Source organism: Genypterus blacodes, unplaced genomic scaffold, assembly GCF_046128005.1.
Source record: "Genypterus blacodes isolate CSIRO-AG114 ecotype Tasmania unplaced genomic scaffold, CSIRO-AGI_Gbla_v1 ptg000057l_1, whole genome shotgun sequence".
NCBI classification, from domain to species: Eukaryota; Metazoa; Chordata; class Actinopteri; order Ophidiiformes; family Ophidiidae; genus Genypterus; species Genypterus blacodes.
Window position 1 is genome coordinate 298,607 of NW_027466869.1, and position 17,008 is coordinate 315,614.

The 17,008-nt window shown below is 42.8% G+C and overlaps 1 protein-coding gene across 2 annotated transcripts; it reads right to left on the reverse strand.

The window, feature by feature from the left end:
- Positions 1-6,151: 6,151 nt before the first annotated feature.
- On the reverse strand, positions 6,152-16,325 carry LOC143002564 (terminal nucleotidyltransferase 4A-like). Of its 2 annotated transcripts, XM_076152726.1 has the most exons (12): positions 15,403-16,324; positions 14,832-14,955; positions 13,523-13,569; positions 11,851-11,971; positions 11,454-11,561; positions 11,241-11,369; positions 10,578-10,791; positions 10,312-10,438; positions 9,895-9,998; positions 9,367-9,455; positions 9,105-9,242; positions 6,152-8,890 (listed from the first exon to the last, which is right to left on the reverse strand). In XM_076152726.1, exons 1-12 carry the CDS (start codon positions 16,089-16,091, stop codon positions 8,474-8,476), a joined length of 2,307 nt encoding a protein of 768 aa, XP_076008841.1. In that variant the 5' UTR covers positions 16,092-16,324; the 3' UTR covers positions 6,152-8,473. The 2 variants fall into 2 exon arrangements, with proteins under 2 accessions (XP_076008841.1, XP_076008842.1); XM_076152727.1 differs by lacking the exon at positions 6,152-8,890 and having other exon boundaries at positions 9,107-9,242; positions 9,367-9,576; positions 15,403-16,325.
- Positions 16,326-17,008: the final 683 nt, after the last annotated feature.

Genomic DNA, 17,008 nt, shown 5'->3' on the forward strand with positions numbered 1-17,008 from the left:
ACTGTTCGAGGCCAAGAAAGTGCTGAGATTACGAAAACAGTTTATTTCCTCAGAAAGGTTGGTTTGAAACGGGAACTATCATTGTTTATAACTGTGGCATCTAGATTGCTTTTTTAAGAGAAGCTTTATAACTGCACTTTTCAAGGGCTTTGGTCGGCTGAAGGAGACGTGCTAAAAATATTCTTTACGCAGTTAAGAGAGTTTAAATATTACGCAATTTCCTCCAGAGGAATTAATGAGATCAAAACCAGACGCTGTAACTAGGCTGGTGTTATGTAGCTGTACGAGTGGCTCTGGTCTTTTTCTGAATAATACAGCGCTGATAGTTTGTCTTATCTTGCCAATTTTGTGGGTGAAGAAGGAGGCAAACTCATTACAGGACTCATTAGAGAGTCAACAACTGTGAATAATTATTTTGTTATTGTTTATTATAGCAGAGAAAATTGATAGATTGCCTTGCATGTTTTAGTTCTAGATTGCAGACGTGAAGCCTCTCTTTGTAAATGTCATAATGGACCTCAAGTTTTGTTTTTCACCACCTGTGCTCAGCTTTTCAAAGTTGTGTTTTTTGTAGTTTTACCCATGTGGTATTTCAGCATGGTGCTTCTATCTATCTATCTATCTATCTATCTATCTATCTATCTATCTATCTATCTATCTATCTATCTATCTATCTATCTATCTATCTATCTATTTATCAATCTAGGCAGGGACTATGTTGATCCTAGGCATCTTCTTTCCTGTTGGCCATGCAGGAGTGCAGCTTACTATTATCCAATCGTGTAAGCAGCATATCCATCTTTTTAATCTCTGACCTCTGCTTGTTGGCAATATTCTTAAGGGGAGACATGGGAGTGGGCTGGTTGACCGTATCAGGCTAAACTCAAGGCTGGGGTTTATCAACGCTGGAAGCACAGCCTGCTCTAACCAGCTCTTCAGTCCCGTCTGTGAATCCCAACAGGGATGATGTGGTGAGAGGGAAAGGTTGAAAGAGAGAGGGGGGGAGAGAGACTGGCTCAGACCTTTGCTATCAACAGGCTGACACTGAGGTTGTACTGTTTTCTGTTGAAGACACCATCCTGCTGCGTCCTTTCATGCTTTGGCACAGATGGGTAATGCAGGTTTGTACCAAAAATTGTTCTTTAATAATGTGACTCCTGATGGATTCAGGCGGAGGCCATCTGCTCTGAAGAGGTGCCTTTGTCACCAGATCAATGAAGTTGATTCCTGTAAGACTGCAGGAGTCCCAAAGTTCTGCTGAATCTGTTGTTAACATTTGGCAGTGGTCCAAGAATAAGATCTGAGCTTCTAGGTCGCCAAGACGATTGAACGGTTCAGTAAAACAACAAAACAATCAAGGTGACAGGATGAACTCTTTCCTCAGGTGGGGTCATTCCAATTGCATCTAATTCTTTTGAGCTTTCCAACATTTTCTCATCTGTATGAGCTTCGCTTTGCTGGCTCTCTTGCTTCTAAAGCAGAGAGCAAGAGGAAACGTGTCTGCAACCAACAACTCAGATGTGTCCTGCCTTACTGTTACTTACTTGATTTTCTAAATATATCATTGTCTCACATCGTCCTGGTTACCACTGGCAACATGTTCTGCTTTGATGCATTGATTTGCTTTGTTATGTATTCTGTTCCGTACTATTTCTGTAAAAAGACGTAACGCTTAGTCCTCTGTTCTCTTAAGTGAGAGAGTTCTCAGACAGCGTCCATCAACTGTTTCTCATTTGTATTGTCTACATAAGAATCTGGGTCCTCATTCAGCAAATTTCAACAGAACAGTAAAAAGTTGAAGTATCATTGGTATTCATTCACTCATTTCGAACTCATTCAGCTCTTGGCCTCACCTGGTGGTCGTGACAGAAACACGTATAGATTAACTCCATCAGGCGTCACCTCTCCAGACTGTGAATTCCGACAATGCAGTTGTAGAACTATTGATTGTTTTGGGGAATTTCTTTAGGTGAAATCGAAAGAGAGAGGAAAAACAGAAAATGATCAATGCAGGGAATGGAAGCGGATTAATCACACAGAAGAAAAGAAACAAAAACTAAAAAAAGCCTTCAACACTAAACCAGAGCCTCTCTATGATAAAACATTCCACTAACCTATGCATGAAAACACTGATAAGAATGTCTGCGGTACCATCACTTCATAATGTTGATTAAATTCTTCCCTCTAAACCTGTTTTGTTGAGTCCACATTAACTGAATCAGTTGTCAAATGAAAGAGGGTTACTTCTCCAGGACACTTTTAATAGAATAATAACCTTGTGACCCATTCATACACTTATGAGCTTTAAAAAGTGGGGATGAATAGCGTAATAATCCATTCACTCCATTGTGTGAACTTGAATAGACATGAAACCAAGATATATTCGTTTGAGCAGATGAATACATATTAAGTATTAGGCTCAGTATTTGAATATTCTTATAATATAAATGATTGGATAACTTGGACCAAAGACAATATATTTATTCTTGAACAGCTGTTAGAATGCTGCACAATAAAGCTATACAAATGTGGAATGTCTTTCTGTGTCCCTGATCTGTAGCCTGTAACATGCAGACCTGCATATGGAAGGAATATCAAATTCAAAAGTCTCAAATATTGCGTTGAATCAACAGGACAATGATCTTTCACTGTGTGTATTGTGACAACACAAAAATACATCATTAGGATTGTGAAAGGTCACCAATATTTGTTTTGGGAGCTGTATATGACATTTCAGACTATAATTACGCACAAATTAGTACATCCAATACTGATCTTTCTCAATGGCTCAATTCCAAACCTACTTCTGTTTCTGTTACCAAATATTGATGCATTGTTTCAGCCGTAGCATCACCGCTCTGCACTGCTTTGATGATTTCTCTGTCTCCATTGTGGCGAGTTTTGATATCTCCTGGTAACATAACAGGCCTAAACCAGTGTGAGTGGAAAAACAAACTATTAGAAATTGATTTTAAGCTATTTGAGCCAATTGAGTTAATTCAAGTTTTATCCATTGCCATTAAAAACAGACTTTGAAACTTTGAAACCAGCATCCATCGGGCTTACTGCAGGTCACTTTCCTCTGTGATGTCATTGCTTCACAGAACACTTTCTTATTCTCACTGTGAAAGATGAAAAATGAACCGGCTGCCATCAGGTGCACCAGAAAGATGCATCCATAGTTGAAGTAATGAGATGTAACCTAAATCTACTGCACTCTACTGTGACGCTTTGAATAAGCAACGTCTGTCTCTTAATGATGCAGGAGAAGGTGAGTTATCATTCAACAGAAATAGGTTTGGCGTGAAGCCCCTGAGTCCTGCCGTCTATGGGTCATTAGTGTACTGGCTGAATGGAGCTATATTACCAGACAGAATAAAGAATCCAGAATCCATCAGGCCTCTTTGAGTCAGAGAAGAACAGACATCTCATGTGAATGCACTGCAAATCGAACCGTAAATGGACATGAATCAAAGTAGGTGAAGATAGAGCATCTATGCCAAGAGGTTGTTGAAAGATTTTAGAAATGCAAACAGGAGATACGCCATATCAGGGCTACAACGTGAGTGAAGTATGATGCCTGTAATGTGATATGTAGGATGCTTCTGTCATTCACAGCTATATGTACATATGTATGCTTTGATCTTTGAGACAGACGTGCGAGTTTAGCGTCGTCTCGAGCGTTTCGTACATTACAGGACATGAAACAAAGATTACGTTATTCTCAAGGTTATTTAGTGCCTCCGAGAACAGCATTGGGTCCGATATCTCCTTTGATCGAGCAAAATAATTTGGTGTGTGATTGTCCTGCCCCTTTAAAGCAATGCAAAGAAAGGAAATGATGATTGTCACAGGTGAATTCATAATGTAACAAGAACATAGTCTCCTTGGGATAACACACAGGTGTCAGAAAGAAGGATAATGAAAGAAGTGATTATCGTGGCATTCTAAAAAAATTCACGCATCACAAAAGTAACTCAAGTCTGATCAGACAAGGTGTCGTAATGTGGGAGAGGGCTGCCCTTTTGTTTCATCTCTTACTTTCATTTCTTTTGCACAATCCTCTTTTCTCCTCAGGCTGCTCTTTAAAAAAAAAGATGAAGATGATTTCTGTCATTATTTCCTCCATTTGGCCACTTTGTGTTCTCCCCTCACACTCCGTCCCTAGGTACCTCCACGCTGTCAAATAGCATAATAGCACAAATGTGTCGTCCATACATTTTGAGAGCACAACAAACTGAGCTCGTCAGTGGTTTGTAGGGGAGCTTTGATCACTCTTATTTGTGCGTGTGTGTGTGTGTGTATGTATCTGCGTGTGTCTGTGAGAGAGAAATTTGGTGGACTGGTGATAATCATTTCAGTTTTTTCTGATTTTTCATGCAGGTAGACAGATCACGAACATGCTTCTTGGACAAGGAGGTGATTTTCTTTTCTGATGTTTTCTCCAGTAAGTCTGTAATTTCATGCAGTTATCCATAATTCCATAATCGCCAGCTTTTGCATAACTTAATAATAATGAAATACACAAAGACAGCACAGCAATCATAGACATCAGGCAGCGCTGCGAGTGGCCCCGCAATTCATTCTCTCCTCTTTGTCGATGACTCAGTGCTGTTTCCCACCACAGCTGTACCTTTGCCACTGGCATGACAGAACAGAACAAGCTTTCAAAAGTATCGCTGAAAACAAAGGTGGCAGATTTTCTCGGCTCAATAACAAGCATATAAGCCTCCAGCGGTACAAATTCAAGGACTCGCTGCTTAGTCAGGAGGATCTTTTGCCATTCGTTTAGGAAGCTTTTTCAGTTGAGGCTGTGGTGTGTGAGCACCAAACTAGGCATTTAATCACACAGTTATTCACACTTTGGGTCAGGTAGCTCCTTGAATCGCACAACTGGTGTGAATGATGCTCAGCTGCTTAGATGAGTGGTGAAACATCTAAGACAAACAAGACAGTTTCATCTTGAACAAATGCAAAGACATAAAAGCCTTCAACCTAAGCTAAAACAGAAATATTGCCAACACGGTTACGTTATGAGAGAATACTGAGTCTTTCTTATATATTGTATTTGTTGATTCGAACTGTGTTAAAGAGTCACTTGACTGTCGAGTTCTGCCACATGAAGGTCAGAGATTTGACTCTTAATCACTGATTCAGCAACACTTGAGTTCATAACACAATTCTATTTTAAGTATTCGCCTTCTAAGTTTTCCTTACAAAGTTCTCTTATATTTGTGTCCCAAAGGATTTTGAATGTTTATGCACAGCAAACAAACCCCCTAATGTGGTTGTTTTTCAAGACAAACGTCCTCTTCACTAACTGCTGATCTCAGCAGGAGGACGCCAGCTGATCTTCCCCCGAGGACAACGGATGCTCCAGTGCAGATGTGCTAGTACACAAACATACACATTAAGGCTGTCATTCTATAGGCAACTGCTGGAAATGGGGTTTCTCCTTCAGTGGCCTCACAGCACTGGGCTCCCCATGTTGAAATCTTCCCTGGATGAGGAATGTTAGTGTATGTGCCTTTGAATTGGCCGATTTGCAATACAGCCCAAATGTATCCATGCCACTCTAATCTGATTAATATGGCCCAGGGGATCAGAGAGGCAGCTTTTAGCAATATTATGAACTACAACCATTGCCAAAGTATCACTGCTGTATAATCATCAATGAGGACGGATCCAAGAAATTGGATGACGATACAGAAGAAAACACTCATCTGCCACAAGCTTAGTCAGCTGCTTTGAGACCAGAAAGGGTAAAAAGGTCTGAATGAGGACGCGCTTTCCACTTGCTTTTAATGGGAATAAAATGAGAATGGGTCCAGCCACTTATGGCTCAATGATTTAACCTTCAGAAGAGTGATTTTTGTCGAAGCAGCTTATCCTGTCCCATAACACTACCCAGTACCCAGCTGGAAGTGTAAAACTGATTACCTTCACATCCAGCCATGATCCTCTAGTGCCCCCAGGAGAGACGGTAGGGAATTGCACTACAGGCATTTGTGTGACAGCAATTAGGTCCTCAGTGAGCTACACTAGTGCACATATTTAGTGAAAATCTGGCAATTTCCGTAAAACAATTGTCAGTAACATTTGTCCTGCCTCTGTCAGGGGAATCATCTTAAAACACACGGAGGCCCAGAAATGCAGTTTAAAATGTTTATTTAAAAAAAATAGAAAACCTTACATAAAAATGGTGCCCAGAAAGAAAACAGGGTGTACATCCATATGTCACTCATTTACACATCTCACACATCATTGCAACCCATCATTTATAACACACACACACACACACAGATGTGAGCTGGGGGTTTTTTGGGATTATGGCAAAGACATGGAACAACGGCTCACTTACCCCTGGGCAGCTTAATGACAGGCCACACTAACAAAAACATAAGGATCGTGGCGGCAATATGCAGAGTCTGACAATTTGGTACACGGTGTTACAAGGCATAATAATCAGATAACCATGAAAAACCCATGTCATGTCACCAAAGTTTGGTTTCTTAAAAAAACATTCTACTTTTGAAACACAAACACGTAGCCAATGTGGATGTGTTACAGACTGCTGTGTAGGTTATGTAACTAGGCAACCTTGTCTAAGTAAGACCGACTTTGAATATGAGACAACGTAAAACCCTGTGGAATGATGCAGACCTCTTATCTAACTTGTTCATACAGTCGTTAAACTTTTAAAAAAATGGGAGTCGAGACATTTTTCTATCAATCACAGACTGTAGCAGGAGTCTGCTCATGAAAATAAAAGCTGGGTAAAACTGGCAGTGCTCACAAAGAAAAACAAAACAAACAAAAAAGACAATACTGAAAGCTCCGGCTACCTACAGGAAAAAGGGCAAATTTGGTCGATTCAGAAGGCAGTTAACTTGTTGCTTCGACAGAATCAAAAAAAGGAGATAAGGCATAAAACAAGCACTTTTGCTGGTAATAAGTAGCACCAATTGTTTTTGCAATGCAATGAGTAAACATTAAAAGGCTCCGTCCCACAATTCTGCCTACTATAAAGAGGAAATACACCCAAATGAACCTCGAGCTGCTGAAAAGTGATATGTTTAAAAATGAGAACTAGTGCTGGAGAAGCGTTTACACGGGCAATTCAAGTGATCCGAGTGTGATGGAAAATTAAACACGAGTAAAATGTTGGCATCAATGTTGGCTTTTTGGCACATTTCTAACATTGCTATACCATAGCTCCCCCTTCTGTTGGAAAGACGTACACACAAGTTGAAAAGACGAACACAGACATCTCACACACACACACAGTTGGAAAGACACAAATGCAGACATACATACAGTTGGAAAGACACACGCAAGCACTCCCACACAGAGTTGTAACGATACACACATATACCAAACACACACACACACACACACACACATAACTCTCTATTGCACAGATCAAGGTAGTCGAGAACTAAAAAAAAAAAAGTGGGTATAACTCCCAAAAATAAAATGTGAAATAAATTAAATAAAAATTATTGCACAAAAATGCAACAAACTGTAAAATTAGGTGGCAATGTTTACAGTACAAAGCATAGTATCGATAGTGCCAATGTGAACTAAATAAACATCCTCAGTGACACAGAACACTGCATCCTATTGATGTGGTCGGTCCAGAAAATATACATCAACAAGAACACAAAATAATGACCAAATAATTCAACGCACAGGAACAAACAAACAAACAAACACTTGGTACATTCAAACAAGTCATCACAGTTTTAGACAAGGTCCGTTTTGTGCCATCACACCAAAAACATGGGGTCAGCGTTACCGCTGCATAGGTAAAGAGGGTAGTGCTTCAATCCAGTCCAGAGAACACAGTCCAAGTTCTGAGAGCTCCACATCAAGCATGTGGCCGAGAGGGAATTGCATTGTGAAGACCCAATGAGCCCGACGCCTGATCGGGAGCTCCAATAAATACTGCTGCTGTCCAGAGAGCCCCCACAGGGTCAAACAAGGCCCGGGAGAGACCAGTCCAGTAATATGGCACAGGATGTTGGTTTGTGACTCTCCAGCCGTTTGGAAGTCCAGTGCTTCCTAAGCTGACCAGTCGGCATTTATAAAACCACCGGGGTGTTGCGTTGGTGAGAGTTATTTCTCAAAGCTCAATCAAGTCTGTGCTGGTGTGCGTTAAAGCTGGTATGGGGCTGTTCACCGTTATCCCAGCTGTGACAATGAGCTTTCACAGTTACAGTCAGGTCAGATCTCGTCGGACACAAGCCTGCGAGGAGTTGAGTGGCGACTCTTTAATGCCTTGCAAAAAGCTTGCGGAGACTGGTGTTTCAATGAGTTGTATGGTAGCCATGTTTGATGATTTGGGACTTCCAGGATGAAGCTGGTTTACCAACAGCCTCCCAAAATAACCGGTGTATAGATATTATATTGAAACCTGACTTGAGATGCACCTAATGGGGCCATCAGTACGGGATCATGCAGTTTCAACCTTCTATCTGCTCTGGTTGAGAGTAGGAAGACTGTCCCTCTTTTTGTGTCGCCACGTGTCACGGTTGTGATGCTGCTGGTTGCTGAACGCTGGCGAAGAGTTATGATCCTGCGGTACGAGCCGAGGCTGGGGCCTGAAGTTTCCTTGGTTTTGACATTGGTTGTGCCCGTGGCCAAAATTATTGAGCTCCTTGGAGCCATGGGGACTTGGTCTGATGGTGTAGTTGTGGTTCTGCTGCGCACCTACCTGAGGGTGGTGGAGTTGGCGAAGCGGGCTGGGCAGAGGGCTTGTGGACTGCGAGACCTGTGCACGTTGCGACGTGTGGCGGCGGATAACAGTGACAGAAGGTGGATTTTCATGATGGAACTGGCATTTGTAGAGGGAAGGGATAGCCAAGTTTACTGGGAGGGACATCTGGACCTGCAGAGAGCAGCAAAGGTTCTGTTGTTAATTAGCTATTCTGTCAGGGAGATTTTGTACATGATCATTTATGTAAAATGATGCAACACTGTGCTAGACGTTCCTGTTGAAACAGGCCATGGTGTACTTGAATATATTTTGCACAGTCTGACTAGATAAACTTTTTTTTCACTGACTGTATCTGAGTGATAGGTGCAGAAAACACAAAACCAACCTGTGGTGTGGTGGGGATGAGGCCAGCTCTGTGTGTGGCCCCCAGGTCAGCAGCCATCTGGATTACTGAAGGGACTGGAGACAGTGGGAGGCTGTGGAGCTGGACTGGAGCTTTACTGCTTGGGGGGGAATTGGACTCCTGGAGAAACACAGTAAACATCACACACATTAACCAAGTAGCACAGAAGCAAGATGTATTTGTGGATCACTTAACTCCATATCTGAAAATCAATAAAGGATTGAGTGAGATCCTTGGGCCTTACTGTGTCAGTTCCAGAGAGAGGAGAGTGAACACGCGGGGGAGGATGACGATGAGGAGGAGGAAGAAGAGGAGGAGGACTGGTGCTGAGGACTGGGGAGGAAGACAGGAGAAGGTGAGGGGGAGTCAGCACTAAGTGGAGAGGAGGAATCTCTCTGATCCTCCACGGAGACCAGCATCATCCGGGCAAGGTCCTGCTCACAGGTCTCTACATCTAAGACCAAGCACATACATAGTTAAACAAAAAAAACTGAGTGGCAACACAAATTGTATTTATGACAATGTTGTGAGTCTCCTGTATGTGGGAAATCCCTTTCATAGGAAAAGTAATTTGGTAACTTTCCAACAAAATACACCTCATAACTGACAGAAAGGTAAACTCAGCCATTCAGTAAAATGCTAACAGATCAGGTCAAAGGGCAGTTACTCGAATAACTGACCGTAGGCATGAAACAAAAACAAAAAACTTTGAATCTGACTTGAGCAAAGTGTTGTAAGGACATATTGATCAATGTGTCTCATACGCCGTTACCATGGTGCTCCAGTCTGGCATTCTGCTGGGCTCCCCACTTCTTGATTGTCCAGTCTCTGTAAATCAACACCTCTGGGCTGACCTTGATGATGCGTCCTAAAGTACTGCACCACAGACAAACAGGGGCGGTCCAAAGGTCAGACAGGACGGGTTCAAAGCACCGACACAACAACCAAGATAAATGATTCATTTTCTCATTTGAAGTTTTTAATGTGAAAGAGAGTAAACTTCCAAGACCGTACGTAACGATTGGTTAACACTTTCAAATGGAATTTTTCTGTACTGCTCTTTTGAATGTTAGCACACACCTACAGCAGAACTGGCATACATAAGATGGAATCTCTGGATACCGTGTGTGGCACTGTGCACAACTGTTCTCTCGTTTGACCAAGTTGGACTGGAGTTCAACCAACTAACCTGTCATACTCTTTGTTGGGGTATGCTCTTGCGACAGAAGACACACCATGGCTCAGCACCATGAAGGCAAAGTCAAACACCTGCTTGACCTGCAGGACGCCATAGGAACTCCTGCCCACGTCGTTCCCTGTGATGACAAAAGGTAAAGAAAATGTGTTGAAACCCAAGCAGTGCAAACATTACTGCCAGACAAATCCAATAGGTCTGCTACTGGTACAGGCAAACGTCCACTCAAAGCAAAATGACACATCATGTCACGGCAGTACCTGGCTGCACTGGATCTTCTATGCAGAGCATGGACGGTCTGTTCCCGTGCCCCATGGTTTTGAGCACCTCCTCTTTAGACAGGTACGCCCCTCCGTTCTTCACCCGTATGCCGGTCTTCATGTAGTTGAAGTCGCGGCCGTACAGTGCAAAGAACTCAATCAACAGGATGCCCAGGTTAATGTTGGTGCGCCGCGCGTCGATGCGAGGGTGTAACTGATGGGCAGGATAAGAGAGCTCATTAGCTGGCTTCGCTAATGGATAATACATTTAACCCCAGTGTGGGCAAAAACATCACCACTATTTGATTTCAGCAAAAATGCTTTAGTCACTCAAGCTTCATACTACATTCAACGATTTAAGCTTCAGACTTAATACATACGGTATATACTGTATACACATGCATTAGGAGTTTAACAGTTACTGTCACCATTCATAAATACTTATGTAATATACATGCACCAATCTAAACATATAGGCTACTAATGGTGGACCTCATAGCTGTGACTTTCAATCATCAATGAGATGTTTCTTGAATGGATTCACAATAGTAATATTTGCATAGGAAACAGAGTGAGTGAGTGAGTGAGTGAGTGAGTGAGTGAGTGAGTGAGTGAGTGAGTGAGTGAGTGAGTGAGTGAGTGTGTGTGTGTGTGTGTGTGTACCTGCAGGAAGCTGATGGTCATTAGTATTAGGCTGTAAGAGCTGATGCCTCCAGTGAAAACTTCGTTAAAATCCCTTTGAAGTAGGAACTGCTTCAGAACAAATATCAGGGGTGGCAGAACCGTGTACTTCTGCAAGACAGCGAGCCAAAAAGATAAGAAACAACCAAATGATGTGACTGGTGTCAATTTTCTTAAAAAAAAGTATTGGCCTACCTTGAGGTAGCTCTTGATGAGCTGAGCTGCTCTGACTGCCGTCTCCACATTAAAACTGATGTCCACTTTCACTCTCGTCTCTTGGTCAGTCAGCTTGATGATTGGCACCTGAGGGAACGACAAAGTTCATCTTCAACTTACGGTCTTTAAATGTTTTCTACATTTAACTTGATGTAGGACATTCAAGAGAATTAAGTACAGCAAAGCACACTCGCTAATCATTTAAAAATTCATACAAAAGTTACAAAAAGCACTGATTTTGACAAGATGGATCAATTGATTACACCATTTTTGTTAGTGTTTCTTAAAACATCAGATAGATCACAATAGTGGTTGCAAACTTGCATATCTAGGTCCCCAAAGTAGATAAGAGAAAAATCAAAGTAAAGCCACTGACTGTAGCTTTGTCCAGGACTTTGATGGGGTATGGGCCCGCCACGTTGTGTTTCCTCAGTGCCTGTTCCAGTTCCTGCAGTGGGGGGCGGTCCCACTTTCCAAACACCACAAGGTCAATGTCACTGTGAACAAACACAATTGGGTTATTCGGCTGTGCCCTAGAAAACGTCACCGCTCATTTTCAGGAAGGACTCACTCTAAATTCCACAACTACAGACACTGAACAAATGCCAATTGTACGCTGGCACCACCTTCACATTCAGGGTGACCTTTTATAGTCCCCATCCTAAGGAACACCTGTGTAGGGATCACGGCTTCTAATCAGCTTCTTGATATGCCACACCTGTGCAGGAGAGGGATTAGCTTGAGAAATGCTAGCCAATGGCTAAGAGAGAAATTACATTACATTACAAGCATTTGGCAGACGCTTTTATCCAAAGCGACTTACATTACATTACCACCCTACGCAGAGGGGGGAGCAATTGAGGGTTCGGTGCCTTGCTCAGGGGCATTAGAAATATGTGAGGTATTTCTTTATTACTCAAAATAGCAAGGTGTAGATATGTTTGTTCAGTAGACACACACACACACACACACAAATCTAATGGCATCTTTTCATGAACAGCTGCCGTTTCTGAAAATGACTTCACATGGAATCAAGGCCAGGGCTGTGTTCCATTAAGATGGTTAACAAACCTTGAACATAACCCTGAATTCTTAGTAAACCAACCGGCGAGTACATTTTGCAAAACGGCTGATCGGACTAAGTTTTAGCAACCGTTAGTATGTTGAGCCTCTAGCTCATTCATAGCCAATGCAACACTTCAACGGCGCACTGATTGCATGATTTACTCTGTGGCGACCTGAGGAGGAGAAAAGGAAGCAGATAGCCCTCATTGTTAAGAATGCTGAGGAAACGGCACCACCTGTTTCACACCAATGGAGCTCGCAGTATAAACAAACACATGGACATACAGTATGTTTCCAAGGAAAGGACCAACACGCAACGAAGGGGCATGAGGCGGGGAAAGAAAGTGAGGAAATCTGCTGACCCAATTTATAACAGTGAAGACGGCAAATCATTTACCATTAAACAAACTTGAGCTTGACCTATATGCTCGAGTGAGCCGCCATTCCAACTTTCAGGCTTTTAAAATTTTGGAATTCTTCGACGAGGAGCTCTGGTGACGAGACAGCTTTGTAACGTCATTTCAGGGAAAGAGGAATCTTGACCCAATATTATTTTTGAAGGATGTACGTTATATGTGTTCGACGCTGCGTTGTATGAATGCGTGGTCACACCGGAAAGGATGCTGGTTAAGGCATTTGGCCCAGTCTAGGCTTTCAACAACGGGAAAAGGAGAAGCTGAAACAGCGTAGTCGAACTGATGTATAACAAATAATCTACCTTGGACTGATTTAATTGTCTGCGTTACTTGCCTTCCAGGTTCACTTAAAAAAAACAAATGACCAGTCACAACTTTCAACTTAATATGGTGCTGATCTTGATCAATTTACAAATGAGCCTTCTTTTTGATAAAGCAAAGCCTTTCATTCATACTATGTTGGCCACAGACTCAAGCTTGGATGAATGAGTATTAAATGGCTGCTAGATTGATCAGGTAGGACAGAAACGTGTGTTAAGGTGAGGCTGTGCAAAAACCTCCTCTTACCTTGTTGGGAGATAGAGACCTGTGCTGAAGCTGCCAAATATCTCCACCTGCGAGAGTGCAAAGACAAACGAGGATGAATCCCTTGGAAGACTTGTATTCTCTAGTCAGGGATAAGAGCCCACAACAAAACTCCAACGCTTCAATCTGCCCAGCTGGGAGCAGCTCTAAGTGGTGTTTAGAGAAAGGAATTAGAACAGAAAATCAAACTTCACAGTGAGGCCCTTGAGGACAGACCGAGGCCAGAGTTGGTCTAAACCGTTATACAAATTATAGTACCAACATTCCGTTGGCGATATCCGACGGGAAGTAATTCACAAATGTTTCTGGAGGAATGCAAGGGACATGAATAAAGATTTACATTTGCCTAACTGTGTTTGGTCTCGTAGCACAAACGGGGTTGATGAGTGACAAAACCATAGCCGAGCAGTGCCTGGAGGCCGGGTGATCCTTTAGAAGCACTGGCTAAAACACTGTCTGAGATCATAAAATTGAGTTACAGGGCCCATAAAACAACTTTGCAAAGTCATTTACACAGCAATAAACTCAAGTCAACATGCTTAATAAAAATGTCGCATTTAAAAAAGGCAGGGTTACATGAGAATATAAATCAGTACATTTTGATTCAGTTTCATTAACTTCGGCCCATCTTAAACATGCATTTTAAAGTGTGTGAATCAAAATGGGAATCAATACCCTAAACCCTGAGAAAAGGAATGTGACAGTCCAGACTTGGTGCACTTGAGCCCATAAGGAGTGAACGTTTCAGCGACTGAGCCAAGAACATTCTGGCCAAACCGGAGAGTAAATCAGAATACTCTCATCACAAAGCTTTTATTTCGGTGTGCTTAAAACAGGCACATGGTCCAGATAGATCTGCTACTCTTGATACAGACACCAGGATATCGACAACTGGAAGCATTGGCTCATTGGCTCCAGCTTTGCAAAGTTGTAACATGAACGTGCGTCTGTGGGAACCTTTAATGCTACCTTAGAACTTGGGTGATGAGTCGAGTCAAGTCAAGTCGTCATGAAGCGGGAGACTAGATTAACCTAAGACTTTAAACCAAAGCTAAAGTTAGATCGGCGAGCTTCAGCATAGTCACACTGGTTGGTTAACCTTCACACACACACACACACACACACACACACACACACACACACACACACACACACACACACACACACACACACACACACACACACACACACACACACACACACACACACACACACACACACACACACACACACACACACACACACACACACACACACACACACACACACACACACACACACACACACTCACCCGAGCTGTAGGCCACAGGTCCTTGATGACACCCTCTACTCTGTTCACTACATCTCTTCTCATCGCCTCCTCTTCTGGCCGCGGTGACATGAAGTTGAAGAAGTCAACTATTTCTTCATGGAGACTGTAAGGAAAGGGGGATTAACACAAGTTTAAAAGGAATATGGAGAATGAGGTAAACCAGACTTGTGAAAATCAAAAACGTTATATTTGATTTCCTGGAAACAGCTGTGGGAAATTAAGTCAGATAAAGTGGGAATAATTAAAACAAATATGCATGACTCCAGATACAGCAGACACGCATTTGGTGACTTTCAAAAAAAAAAAAAAAAAGATTGTAAAATCAATTTAATAGGGTAAACGTATATACGTTTTCTATATAGAAACAGGTGACATCCATCTAGACTGCAGTGTAGCATGAGGACATGGCATTACCATATATTCCAAATGTGCCCTTTGCCCCCCCCCCCTAAATAAAATCAAGACACCATGAGGTCCCGGGCCCTCACTTTGAAACCCGTTCCATGCATTCATTTAATGTACATCTGCACCTCTTCTATCATAAACCTACCCGTTGACACCCGGGCTGTAGCGCCGGGATTTCCACAGGCTACATGAGGAGTCCAGGTAGTTGCCATTGCAGCCATTGGACGGGAGAGGGTTGGTGCCGTGGAAAGAGTTGGCCCGGTTGAGGTGCCTCCTGCTGCGGCCGGACGAGTGCGCCGGATACTGGTGCTGCTTGTTCCCGTGCTGGTTCTTCGGTCCCGCGGGGGTGTGGCCGCTAGATTGTTGCATGCTGCTGCTGCTGCGACAATATTGCTGAACGCCGTGAAAAGCCAGAGGGAGGTATTGCTGTCGGTGATTATTGCCGTTAAACTCGTGCTCGCCGTAGTGTAAAAACCGACTCGCCTCCTCTGCGACGTTCAGGTTGTCGATTTGCAACGAGGAGCCGGAGGGCGAGGAGCTCTCGGCCTCCGAGTCCAGAGAAGAGGAGGACGGCGATAACGAGCCTTTCCTCCGGACACTTCCCCTCTCTCCGCCGCCGTCTCGCTTCGACAGTTTCCCAAACACTATCTCCGACGGCGGTGCCACATTTTTACAATACTCGCCATTTGAGTAAGGCGAGTTTGCACTCGGCGCGGAGAAGTTACGTTGGTGAAAGTGGTTGTCGATGCCGGAGTTTGTTCCCCAAATGTGCATCCACAGGGAATTGGCAGGTCCATTCTGCTCCGGCTGAATCCAAGCGGTCCTGAGATCCATTGAAGTCGAGTTTACGGAGAACCTCTCCACGGCGTAATGGCGAGAAATTATGCGAAGGTGACCCGTAGCACTCGTGGGAACAAATTAATCCTACCGCCCTGGTTTAATAGTTATCCTCGAGATGCTTCATGTCCACTGATTGGTTTGGTTTATCAAGCGGCTTGTTCAACTCCACTGCCCGTGCAACCCAGCCAAGATGGCGCAGCTAGCAGCACAGGATTTAAATGTTTGGACACACCCCCTTTAACCAACGGCTGCGTCAAGATACGAACATTTGGCCCAAATCAACGGAAGTGAGACGTTCTTTGCCTTTTGTAAAATATTTTCCCAACATGCGAAGACGAAGATTAATTCAAAATTCATTCATAAATACTCAAGTCTGTGGTTGTTTAACTTATATGTACAAAAGGAATTAAAACGTTTAGTTGGATCAATGCGTGACTCATTTGAATTGGTATATGCTGCAGTTTATTTCTGAAACGTATTCCTGTGTTACCTAGCCGGCCACATACTAAACAGTATTTCCCCATTTTTGTTGTTGACAATTTATCAAAAAGTGTCCAATCAATCATTTTAGGGGCGTTGATGCCTACCACACAGTAAACCAATGACTATTATTTTGAAAGAGTGACCGGAATGATTAGCGTATAGTTATTCCGCTGACATATATCACAGCGTGCAGGACACTATAGTAATGATTGCATGAAATCACTGCTTTTAAATGCAACATTTCATGTGAATATCAATATGGTGGCAAATACAAAGAGCGGTTATGAACTTTCCACATCATAATACTAAGATTTTAATGAAAGCTACGTTATGGGAATCCAAGGTTAGAAAACGTGAAGCGCCTTGATTCCACCTTCATAGCATTCTTATCCTTATGATCATCTATGATTAAAATGAGGCATCTTACA